Source organism: Sceloporus occidentalis, unplaced genomic scaffold (genome assembly GCF_023333645.1).
Source record: "Sceloporus occidentalis isolate IW3139 unplaced genomic scaffold, rSceOcc1.0.p SCAF_78, whole genome shotgun sequence".
Classification (NCBI taxonomy): Eukaryota; Metazoa; Chordata; class Lepidosauria; order Squamata; family Phrynosomatidae; genus Sceloporus; species Sceloporus occidentalis.
The window spans coordinates 2,843,038-2,856,360 of record NW_028317058.1 but is presented as its reverse complement, the minus strand read 5'-3'; the positions used below and the strand labels follow the sequence as shown (position 1 = coordinate 2,856,360).

Sequence of the window (13,323 nt, the reverse complement as noted above, 5' to 3'; positions counted from 1 at the left end):
CAATCAGAATAACTCACGATAACCCAGAGATACACAACAGTGACTCTTTGAACGGGCAATGAACTAATGGGACAGGGGGTTTAAATAGGAAGAATGGCGGGAAACACCATAGCAACCAAAGGGAAACAACAAAGGAAGACGTCATCGCGACCGGCGCACATTAATGACTTCGGCGCGAAAAATAAATAAACAAACCGGCATCTGCGTGTGCTACACCCGCGAGCGCCGCGGGTGTGCCACATCGGCAGATGCCGCCGAAGTCGAGCCCCGCGAACGAGTCGCGGCAACCCGCTCATAACCCTGCGAGTGCCGCCGACTCGTCGCGGCGGCTCGCTCATGACCACTGGCGCGTCGTGGGCATGCCACGGCGGCTCGCATGTTATCATGCGTCCGCCGTGGGCGCGCCGCATCGACGTGCCCCTCCGTCCGTGCCGCGCGCACAGTACACCGAGAAGACGTGCCCGCGGCACGTCCTCTCAGTGTACGTGCCGCTGGCACGTCACACTGAGGGGACGGGAGCGCGTCAGCGCGCAAGCGCCGCCCACCAGCGGCAGACCGGCGAGGGACCGCGGCGGACACGGCAGGTATGACACCCACTGTGCTGCGGCTCAGTTTCAGGGTCTTGGCAATCTTCTTATAGCCTAGGCCATCTTTATGTAGAGCAACAATTCTTTCTTTCAGATCCTCAGAGAGTTCTTTGCCATGAGGTGCCATGATAAACTTCCAGTGACCTGTATGAGAGAGTGAGAGAGCGATAACACCAAATGTAACACACCTGCTCCCCATTCACACCTGAGACCTTGTAACACTAACGAGTCACATGACACCGGGGGGGTGGCTAATTGGGCCCAATTTGGACATTTTCACTTAGGGGTCTGCTCCCTTTTGTTGCCAAGGTTTAGACATTAATGTAGCAGAGTGTCATTTCTTCAGTGTTGTCACATGAAAAGATATAATAAAATATTTACAAAAATGTGAGGGGTGTACTCACTTTTGTGAGATAGTGTGTGTGTGTGTATATATATATATACACCCTGACTTCATCAGTGAGCTTCCAATTACATCCGGCAACTCTCTCCAAATTGTGCTATTTTTTATTTATTTTTTTCGTTTTGAAACAATTCTAGTTTTTAGCATAATGTTTTCATAGAGCTGTGTATTGGTATTTTGTAATATGTTCTAGCTCTGTTATTGTAGCCCAGTCTACTAACAACCTTGTCACACACCATATCACACTACCTTGTGCTATAGTGGGTGATTAAGACAATCACCCAGGCTGAGACACTGAGTCTATGGAGGAACAGACTTCATTAGCATTGCCATAAAGAATCAACTCAATGTGGTGTTGTGCCACCCCTTCAAAAGTGCCGCCTGGAGCGGTTGCCCCACTCGGCTCCATTGTCGGGCCGGCCCTGAGTTTGTTAGACTTGTATTCTGCTGATTACCTGGTGCTATCATCTGGTTTAGTTTGACATTGAGTACTCATTAGCCCTGTGTTCTCCTTTGTCGGCATAATTAAATTAAATGTATTCCGTGTGTAGTCAGACCATAGAGTAACCGTAATACCATGTGGTTTTACAGCCAGGCCAGCAGTTTAAAAGTGTAATAATTGGAGTGTGTATCTGGCAGGTGAACATGACAGGTGTTCGAGTGCGAAAAGTACAGATTAAGGAGATTTATTGAAGCAAAATGAGATAAAACTGCATTTTATGCATTTAGAAATAAAGATCTTCTTCAAGATAGTTCTGATTATAATCATAAAACTTAAGGGGCATTGGGAAATCTGTTCATACTAGTTCTGCAATACTAATAGAACCGTTTTTAGGAGCAGACAGGTTAATGGGGGAAAAGGATACTTCTGTTTCATATCCGCATAGTTTACCTTGCTTTTCAAATTATTTAACTTGTTAAGGAGTGAGGCTATGTAAAGCCAGTGCAGGGATACATTCAGGTAAATATATGGCTGCTCCTCTACAGCTATTGTTAGGCGTAGCATAGCATTAGTATAGCTACAGGGCTGCAACTAACGATTATTTTCTTAATCGATTCGTTGGCCGATTTATTTTTTTCGATTAATCGGATAAAAAAATCATGTACATTTTTCATTTATTTAAAATTTAATGAACAAACTGGGTGTTAAAAACAAACAGCAGAATAAAAAAAAATCTTTGAGAAAAATGCATTTCTTGCATCTATGCCACTCCCCCCCCCCCCCCATACTTATCCCCCGTGCTCCAGACTTCTTGGTGTCTGGTAGCGGCAGCCGGTGAACGCCTGGGCGATGCGCGTAGACAACCTCTGCTGGTGGCCGGCACTTTCGCTGGAGCTTCTATGACTGAGCACCGGAAGGTCATGTCAGGCTGGTGCTCCGTCAAAGAAGCCCTGGCGAAAGTGTCGGCAGCAGTGGAGGATGTCTGCGCGCATCACACAGATGCCTATCGGCTGTCAGAGAGAAGGATCCAGGTCCCCTGCAGCGCTGCGGAGGATCTGGATCTTAGTGTTATTATCTGACCTCTATTTGTGGTTGGATTATAAAACGAGGCGCAAAGAGTGCCACCAACAGCCATGGTGCAATCTGGCCCTTGCTAGGCTTATTGTCCCTATATAAATGGTCAAACCCTTTTGAACAGTCTTTTTTTCTTTTTCTTTTTTTCTTTTTTTTTCCTTGTATATAAAATGACTTCTCATCTAAAACATTTTTTGTTTTATTGTGGAAATAAAAAAAATAAAAAATAAAAAAAATAATAAAAAAAAATAATATATATATATATATATATATATATATATATATATATATATATATATATGAAAAATCATCTTCATTGTACTCAACTAATGTTGTTTTCCCTTTAAGTCACAATACATGCTCAGACTTGCTTGTGATGTCTAATTCAGGCGTGCCGCTGTAAAAACTTTATGGTCTATGAGAAGAATGGTGGCTGGACTCGCGTATTGAGTTTTTTTGTCTATTACTATAATTTTGTGCACTGCCTTGGGCTCTAGATTTTTTTTTTTTTAGGCTGTTCCTCCTTTTCTGAGTCTCTTCGTTTTTGTAGTCTTCTGAAAATAACTTGAAATCTGTTTCACAGACGCTGGTTACCAGTATTTGCAGTTTTAGAGTTTATAAGGATAATTAAACAGTAAGTGTTCTTAAGGAAATTAGATTTGTTTTATTCAACATGAAATATAAATACTTTGTACAATAATCCAACACTCCCCTTAACCTAGTGTGTACTTGGATTCATTCTAAAACTGTAGAGATTATTAGACAAATTTAGCTTTGTCAGGCCTTTTGCTTTTTCCCATTCATATCCATTGGCGGGATTATATACTTGTCACTTTATAGAAATGTAGATGTGAACTGTATATGCCCGAAAGAAATGTAATACTGGAGTATACCGATTACACCGGATGTGCACAGACCACGTTTAATGGGTTTCACGCTAAATTAGCGATTATTCATAGGCAGTCTAAGTTAAGGCGAAACGCGTTAGGCGTGGTCTGTTCACAGCCGATGTAAATCGTATAGGCCAGTATTTTTTACTTTTGGATAAAACCTTTTGAATTGTAGAGTGCTATTTATTGTGTCTACAGTTCTATGGATTATTTGGGACAGTTGGAAGTCTCCATAATGTGTACCTTGATTTATATGCTGCAGTGCTGTGATCGACCCAACTGGGACCTGCTTCACTATATATATATATATATATATATATATATATATATATAATATAATTCATACACGCACACACGTGTAACTGCGCGAGTAGCAATTTTGTCCCCTCGTATTTATTATACTTGTTAGTAAATTATGGTTTACACCCAGCATGATTGTTAATACATACTCCTTACCCGTCTAATATTTCTTCTCATAGTTAAACATCAAAGACCTGCGTTGGAAGCGATGTAACGTACTGAGGGCAGTTTGTTTCCTCTTGATCAAAAGAACTGAATATAACGGTTACGCAAAACAATAATTTTATACGGTACAAAGCGGCTTTTTTTCATGAAATGGCTGTGCTTTGCTTGTTACTGATCTTTTTTTTTTCTTTATATGGTGGCACAAACTCCTAAAACTACAAAAAAAATTTGAAAAAAATCTGTAGTTCACCAGATTTATGATTAAGCTCTGAAAAGCAAAACTCGTGTGAGGCTCCTTGTCTGTCTCCGTAAAAGATGTTGCTTTAATAAATTCACACTGCTGTCGGCATTGTGCTGCTGTGGTTTCGTTCCTAATTCTGCTGTGGTTTCCTTCAATTTCTGTTATGTCTGCTGCTGTTGCGCTTTGGTTAATCCCAAAGAAATGTTTAGGAAGCTTTGGTTTCCATAACAAGTTAACAGTGCCTGCTTTTGGGTAGGGTTTTGTAAAAAAAAAAAATCTGAATGTGGCAAACATTGTGTTTATCGCCCTGTGCAGCCCCACCAATGAAGAATTAGTCAAATGACTAATCTCTATCACCTCTAGTTAAACATTGGCATTCTGACTTCATAGACTGCTTGATTACATATTTTTTAGGAACTCTTAAAGAAGTATCCATGTATGGTTTTATTGTTGTATACATAAAAAATATTATCCGCATAAATGTTTGTGGGTGATTTTCTATTTTCTACTTTCCACTGAAAGTATAAAATTGACACACAAACTAAGAGCAACAGATCTTTTTCTTGAGGTAAGTTGAAAATGTGTTGGACCAAAATAAAAACGGAAGACTATTTGCAAACTGAATGTCAGACACTTCTTGACTGGGAATTTAAAAGCAGTTTGATGTAGATGTCAATCCTTGTTCTCCTGATATGTACGGAATAGAGTGAACAAGGTGCATCTGCGAGAAAAGTGATGGGCAATTCTCCCTGGAGCCTTTGGGATCCCCAGTTTCCCTTTTCTTCTACTCAAGTCTTTGACAGCTTGGTGACATATTTCCCCAGCCTATTAAACTCCATGCAAGGGGAACGTTGAGTTGTTATTAAAGCTGACTGAAGCCATCGACAGGCAAAAAGACGATAATTTAACTTTTTCTAGACATCTTCTCTAGCTAAGTGGCCTTGCTACTTCAGCTTCAAAGAAGGGAAGTTTCTTGTCCCACTAACTTGAATGATTTTCTTTTGTTTATAAAGGGACAGCTTACTGTCACAGACGAGGGCTCTAAGCCTGGCTGAGACAGTGGGGAGAGTGTGGCTGTGAAAGGGTTAACGACACCAGATTCCTGGTTACCTGTTACCATTTTCAACAACCACCAAATTAACCCCCTAAATCCCTCCTGCACTATCACCCCAGCACTACAAGTCACTGGCACAAAGACTTTATATCTGGTTGCCTTAGGTTACCCCAAACACAACAGAATTACAGTATGAAAGTAATCATTGTAATAATCAGACACATATAATTAACCCTTTTGTAACATGTTCTACCTGAGGTTTCTGAGTAGTGGCTTCATATTAGATAACAAAGACCAGAACCGGTTAATTGAACATTTAATCTGAAAAAGGTTTCCCAGTGACGTGTACCAAAATATAGAAATAAAGAACATACAGAAATGTTACAAATTGGCAAAACCCTGCCTGTTGGCAAATCTCAGATGGCAGAATTCTCCTTGAAGTTGGAAAAGAGAAGAACATTGTCTTTAGGTATTGGCCAAGACCCCCATCATATAGATGAATTGCAGTTGTTTCAAAGAGTCCGGACCCCCTGGGTGTTACCTGGGAGAATTTATGGCCCCCTCCAATCAAATTTGCAAGGGACACTAGTGAAGATTTTATATGTTGGGCTTAACCCTTTGCTTGCCAGAGGCCTGGACAGGCCAACTCATGCCTTGGCATGACACTCACTAAAAAGAATGCATATTCAGACACTCTGTGGGTAACATGTATTTTTCAAAAACATGTTTTCAAACAGATCCTAGTGGAAATTTAAAAGGACCGTCCTGCAATCGTATGCATTAAAGTGCATATAATGGCTGGAGCGTCCCTTTAGTTTACATCACTGGTGCAGCATGTATCACTCATTAGAATGTTAAGAATAACGTAGCATATCTTTATTTTAAATGCTTTTTTAAAGCTTTTTTTCCATTTTTGTGTGGCTACAGCTAATCAATGCCTGCAAAAACACAGCAAATAGTTTCTTGGAAGGGTTTGGACGGCCAATGGTGCCAGGAATGATGTATGTTTAATTCAGCAGAATGGGTGGCACAGCACCTTCAGCAGCATGTTCTGTTAGTTCTGTTAGTAGCGTACACAAACTGTCACATTTTTATTCCTGTATCATCATTTGGAAATATTTGATAGTATTCACCTAAAGCTATACTTTTATACTTGTATTTCTTTTGATGACATGTCTGAAATCCCACGGATAATCTTGTACCTTGTGATTACTCTTGTAGCGCTCTATCAGAAGAGGAGAAGTCCACGTTACGTGTGGGGCTCATTACCAACTTCAATGAACCAGTAAATCAGGTTAGTATCCAAGTGGATATTGGTTAATTATTGGGTTAAAGCCAATAATACCGTTACCTCCTAATTGTGATTCTTGATAATCACATCAATGTGCTGAGGTATTTGGCTTACGGTTGATGGTTTAATATCTGAGTGAGAGCACAGAGGATAGCTGGTTATGATGTGGTTAGGTATGTGACAGTGGACAATTTACTTATTAGCCTGCTAGACAGACTAACTCCCTAAAAGCAGTGGGGCTTAATCTCCCCTAGGGTGTCTTCATAGACTTCGATAGGTGGTCTTCAGTGCTTCTGGGAGTTAAAGCATAACAAAATAAATCTGATGTGAGCGCTTATAACTGGAGGCAGTTATCTTTAACGAAGAATTTTGTAACTCTGTGAATACGTATATTTGAAACTTAAAAGTTCGAATTTTTGGTTTATTAAGGTATTTTATATTTTCACTTTGATATTTTTGATGTTCCTTTATATGATATAATGCTTCCAGTGGTTACAAATTGCATAAAAATAGAACGTATGTATTGAATTTTTTTGTTTGCTCATAAATCTATATAATTATTCATTTTAAATTACTGTTTCTTACCAGTTTCTAATATATTTGCATTTCTAGCATGTCCATTTTTTAGTTTAAGTATAGTTTAAAACTCCAGATTAATTTCAGTTCCAATTTGAACTACTGAAGATAATTTCAGATAAATTATCTTATTTTTTTTTATTTTTTTTTACTACAGGCTTTTTGCCTTTTTAATGCTCTTTATGTTAACGTGTAATGTAATGCATGTGCACATTGTTTCCCTATAGATTGCCACTCAGATTGCTGTATTGATTGCTAAAGTTGCAAGACTCGATTGTCCTAAGCAGTGGCCTGAGCTTATTCCCACCCTCATAGAATCCGTAAAAATGCAGGATGATCTTCGTCAGCACAGGGCTTTACTGACATTTTATCATGTCACCAAGACCTTGTCCTCCAAAAGACTTGCCTCAGACAGGAAGCTCTTCCAAGATGTAAGTATGGTCTCTGAACATATGCTCTCTTTATGAAATCTCAACATGTAATGCAATATGCCTCTAACCTATTCCTTCTGCTAGAAAATCAACTGAGGTCATAAGGAAAGGAGCCTCTATAATAAATGTTACATTCTGATAACCTTTACCTACATAAATTCTGTTAGTATATTCTAGCACTCGGTGTACAAATGCACCTTGCCTCCAAGGCTTTCTTGGTGTACTTGACATAGAATGGAGGTGATAGGAAAAGTTACTTATGTAGAACATTTTACATACAATCATGTTAATGTGATTTGAAAGGCAATTAGCATCATGGAATGTCAATCTTGTGTGCCACAGTCACATCTCGGGATGGTGTGTATTAACAGGCAGCCAGTGAGTATGGGCTGGGATAGTTCGCACTATTGACAGCTCTCTAGGGCTGCAACTAACGATTATTTTAATAATCGATTAGTTGGCCGATTATTTTTTCGATTAATCGATTAATCGGATAAAAAAAACAATATGCAAATTTTTTGTTTATTTAAAATAATTTAATGAACTGGATGTTAAAAAACAACTTAAAATTTACATTAACATTCTTATTTTGTTATGATGCAATAAAAAAACAATATTTTCAAAGTACAAAAACCCAAACACAATATTTATGAAACAAAATAACCCCAAACATTCTGAAAAGAGGTGGACTATTACTGTTCAAGAAACTTTGCCCCAGCCCTGGTACTTTGCACCCAGCACTTTGCATTTTGCACCCAGCACTTTGCACCCAGCACTTTGCACCCAGCACTTTGCACCCAGCCCTGGCACTTTGCACCCAGCACTTTGCCCCACCCCTGGCACTTTGCACCCGGCACTTTGCACCCAGCCCTGGCACTTTGCACCCAGCACTCAGCACTTTGCCCCAGCCCTGGCACTTTGCACCCAGCCCTGGCACTTTGCACCCAGCCCTGGCACTTTGCACCCAGCCCTGGCACTTTGCACCCAGCACTTTGCCCCTGCACCCAGTCTCCAACTCTGCCCTGCACCCAGCCCTGCCCCCACATTCTGCCCTGCACCCACACTCACACCCTGCCCTGCATCCACACCCCCACTCTGCCCTGCACCCAGTCTCCCACTCTGCCCTGCACCCCCACCCCCACTCTGCCCTGCCCCCACACTCACACCCTGCCCTGCATCCCCACCCCCACCCCCACTCTGCCCTGCACCCCCACCCCCACTCTGCCCTGCACTCAGTCTCCTACCCTGGCCTGCCCCCCCACCCCCACTCTGCCCTGCATCCCCTGAAACCCCACCCCCACCCCCGCGAATCGCTCTGTGCGAATGGAGCCACTCGCACAGAGCGAACCGCCTTGCTTACCATTGTCTTGCTGGTAACATTTTGTGTGATTGTTTAATCAGTTGGGTTTTTGGAGATAATTTGTTACAGACATGAATTCATTTGAAAACATACTATTTCTTAATGTTCTTTTAACAGTCGGAAGTGTTAACTCACTTGCAGTGGTTTGCCACATAGAACAGATGGCGAGCAGCCTGTTCTCAAAATCGTTTGATAGCTTTTTTTGTTAATAAAAAATGCATCAGAGGTTTAATTAATATTTATTATTAATAATGTATTTAAGTTTTTTTTTTTATAAGCTTCTATAAAAACCTTTCATTGACATGCACTTCCGACAGCCAATACCTTGAGACAGAAGTTTTAGAATAACTCTGTAATAAAATACAGAAAGCAAAATTTTTTTTTTAATTTAAATATGGATATAATAATAATCTATTACCATCCATTTAACAAAATGGTTATTGTAGTTGTTTATATGCCAAGTAAATTAAAGATGTTATCCATGCAAAAACCTTTTTTTTTAATATAAAAAGATTTAGGTACAGTCTGTATAATTCCAGCTTGTTTAAAAGAGCAGTGCTAAAATGTATTGCTGGTGATAACCAAATGGAGCTTTAGAAACCTAAAGGGACAGTTTATTGTTGCTGACAGCCCCATTAAGAAAGACTCCGCATTAAAGGGTTGCTCCATCCACCATGTGCACTTTTCTGCAGAATCCCCCTATATGTATTTGCCCCTTTCCCCACCGCCAGATAAGTGCCATGTATTCTGTGTCTCCCTGCGCATGATGTTCTCTCCGCCAGTCGGCTCTCATTCTTGCTCTGTGGTACCCTACATAAAGAGGTCTGTTTAGATCTCGGTGCGCATGTGTGAAGTCTTCCTATTGATTCCAATAGGAGCACTTTCCTGCAATCAGCTGTCAATCAGCTACAGTGCATACTCCCCTTAGTTTCTTTGGATGCCCCTGCTGCCAGTGATTGACACCAAAAGCAACTAATCAATGGAAAGACATTTTGGATCACGGAGGAAGAATACAGCTGTTGCTACAAGGGTCAAGTAGCAGGAAAAAGTGGTCTCGTTGAAGTCGGCGAGAGGGCTTTCCACGCGTGCCCAAGGGCTTATTTGCAATTTTTCATGGAAAGCTCAATTGTCATTTAACATAGAGGTTGACCTAAGCAGTTCTTAAACTGTTTGTTGTGTCATGTAGTGTTACCACTTTCTGGTCCCTGGATAATAAACTGGGAATGTATGCGTAAAAGTACAATGCTGTTAAATGTAATTAATGTAGATTTACACTTACGGTAAAACAGAAGATTGGATACTGCTCCTTGCAACCTTATTTAGCATACTATATGTGCATTCAATGTGTGCGGTGTTACATCTACCTTACAAGGTCTAATGCGTCAACCGAGGGAGATGCAGATCAACCAGCGTTCTAATATCAAAGAAAAAAAAAAACCTACAGTGATAAAGTTCACATCAAATATGCGTATGAGTTACTCGAAAGCAAACCAATATGTAAACATTAAACCAGCAAAGCAAAGGTTTGATACGCAGTCATCTCAATATATTTTTTATGGGTGAATGTACGTTGGGATCTGAATGCTCCAATGATTCCAAGATAATTTTTTAAATGTTATTGATACTAAAATGTGTTAAGGATTTTATTCGCTCCAAAAAGTGTTTTTTTTCCCAGCAGGTAATTTCTAACGCCTGCATTTTCTTTTTGGAAAGCAGCTTGTATTTTACAAGTTAAAAGCTGCTTTCTTTGCTTGCAGCACTGCCTACTTATAGTCAGTGATGGATGGAGTTACTACCCTGGAGAACAAACTCCTTAAACGTGGAACTGCCATTTTTATGACTAGTATCAGATTTCAGGTTTCCCAAAATATTGTGCCGTTTTAAAATCGGTGTTTACATGTTGTTTAAGCCAGTTGTATGTGTTTTCCCTGTTACTTTACTCCAATCTACTAAATAGACATCCCGACTCCTCCTCATACTGCCAATAGTTAACAAGAGAATGGCTCGGTGTTGGTAACCAGACCAGACACAGATTCCACTAGTATCAAGAGGGGCTCATCAAGGTCAGCCTTGCCTAATATTAGGGGGTGTTAGGAAATTAAAATAAACTCTTACATTTACCGACGTGTCTTCTCTATAAGAATGATATGCTGTTGCTCTAAAGCACATTTTTTGTCATATTTAATACATTTTGTAGAAAAGAAAATCTCTAGGAACCTCTGTAGGTTTGGATATAATTATAGAGACTCTTGTAATGGTTGTGACAGATCCATTACTTTTTTCTAGCAGCGTTTTGTTAGTTTTAGTCCTGGATGCCGTGTAAATAATGTGCTTTCATTTTCTAGCTGATTTACCCCAAGGGACAGGTAAGGGAGGATTAAGTGTGCAACTGTATCATTTTAAGTTTATTTTTTAATCTCAAATAACGGATGATCCTGTGCCAAAATGTTTTATAATATCAGATCTGCTCTCATTTTAATTGGGCTCATTTCCATTTAATTTATAAAGCTGCGTAAACATTTCAGGCTTTCTGATGTACACAGTGACTGCCATCGCCATGTAAAATATACTTTAGATGTGAATTTTGGGAATTTGTTGGCATGCGGTAGGCAAACTCTTACTTACCCCCCCCATCCTATAAAATAAATGACTCAATAGTATCGTAAGCAGAAAACTAATATTTATGATGGCTTTGTCATCCGCTTTCTTGGCATCTGTCTTTTTCTTTGCTTTAACCCTTAGATTTTGTCTTGTGCTTTCCAGTTGCTCATGGATTTTAGAGAAAGTTACAAGTATTCTCTTCTTTTTAAATGAATTGCCATGCTATTTTATGCGTACCTGCCTTTCTGAAGAGGTGGTTAGTCTATCGGGGAAAATAAGAGCAAAATTCAATGGAATTGTTTAAAATAACACAGGGCATGGAAGTGAGAGAAGAACAATTTCTGCGTCTTGTGAAATATGAATACTCATATTAAAGCACCAGTAAAATGTGATTACCCCCTTATTTCCTTCCTTCCTTCCTTTTGTCGCTCGCTCTTTCCTTTTAGTTGAGTTATCAGTCACGGTCATATAAGGTGGTAAGTATATGGTTTTTGTCACAGCTGTAGATAAGGTCGATTATTTCGAAGGTTAATTTTAATTTATTTTTAATTCTCAAAGGCCTTTTTACCGCCCTGTGCTTTAGAGCACCGAAGAATCCGTAGGTATTCAGCTGCGCAAGAACAACTGAAAAATAGCATTTCCTGTAAGCGAGTGCCCCAGCTGCAAGCGGATTTATACATCGCCTTCAATAATTTATCCATTTTGGAAAGTAATGGCCGGCCTTTGTAGCGATAAAAAGCGTGAATTACAAATTGCAGTCGCCTTTTTAAATGAATTTTAAGGTTTCTACCCCTTACCTTGCGTGTTAGTGGAATTCTATGTAAATTGCAGCCATTATTTTTGCCGGAATTAGCTTGCTCTATTTCCCTAATATATTTAATGCTAAGTAATTGGCTTTTACTGTTATTGCCGGGAAGTTATTTCCAAGGCTGGCGTCGATGGTCCCAAGCCAGGTTAGAGAACAGAATCAATTTCTCATGTAATGAATATATCTCCTCCCAATGGAACCCGTTGCTATGGCAAAGCCAATGCGATGCACACTTAAAAGCGCTACCTGCTGCACAGCGCGGCCCAACAATTTCTAATATATTCATTTGTAACACCGCGGTAATTGAAGTTTAGCCCGGAAGGTGACATGAATCAAAAGTAGTGGCTACAACAGTATGCTACTAAAGGACTTAACAGAAATAAGGTATTTGATTTACGCAGCGTAAGAGATATTTGCTTGCGATGTGATTGAAGTAGAATGCTGTAAGCCACCCAACAGAGGTAAGAAGTGACAATTAGACCGCGCTTTTACACCAGCTGGTGCACCTCGTTTAAGCGCAAGCTTTTATTGTGAATTTAGAGCCATAGAAGTGAACGAAGAACATGAACTTTATGGGTTTCATCATATGGTGGTGCTGTTTAACCAGTTTTAGAACCAAGACACGGTTACTTTCTTCTGCCTCCCTCTATACTGTTTATCATAAGGATTTTGGAGGTGGCAGCGAATGCCCTTCCAGAATGTAAGTGGATTAATGTAATCTAGCAATTTCCTAATGTTGGCATTTCTAATCACCTTTTGGAGACGGAGAGGTGAAAGAAAATGTCACATCTTTGGGAGCATCGCAGGTTTGTAGAAAGGTAAATGTTTAGTAAAAACCCTTTAATTGCCAGAGGGGTATTCAATAGCTTCATTTGCAGCATGTGCATGTCTCGTTGACTGATGGGGTTCGCTCATGGTGTACCGGAAGAATGCACCAAATTCATCTGTGTTGTCTGGTGCTGCGAGCGCTCATGCCAGGGTCATTAACACAACATCGGGGGCTGCGCATTGGGAGGTGAAATCGCTAATGCTAGCACGTTTATTTACATAATTATTTAATTCCCCGTGTTCCTGTGCACCATTACAATTAATATACTATT

General features: G+C 40.1%; 1 protein-coding gene across 1 annotated transcript in view; it reads left to right on the top strand.

The window, feature by feature from the left end:
- Positions 1-13,323, top strand: part of LOC149285519 (importin-11-like) — a 176,951-nt gene that overhangs the window by 30,356 nt on the left and 133,272 nt on the right. The window contains exons 3-4 of the mRNA XM_089495279.1: positions 6,378-6,450; positions 7,251-7,454. Coding sequence (XP_089351405.1) covers positions 6,378-6,450; positions 7,251-7,454 — 277 coding nt within the window. The remainder of the gene's footprint in view (positions 1-6,377; positions 6,451-7,250; positions 7,455-13,323) is intronic.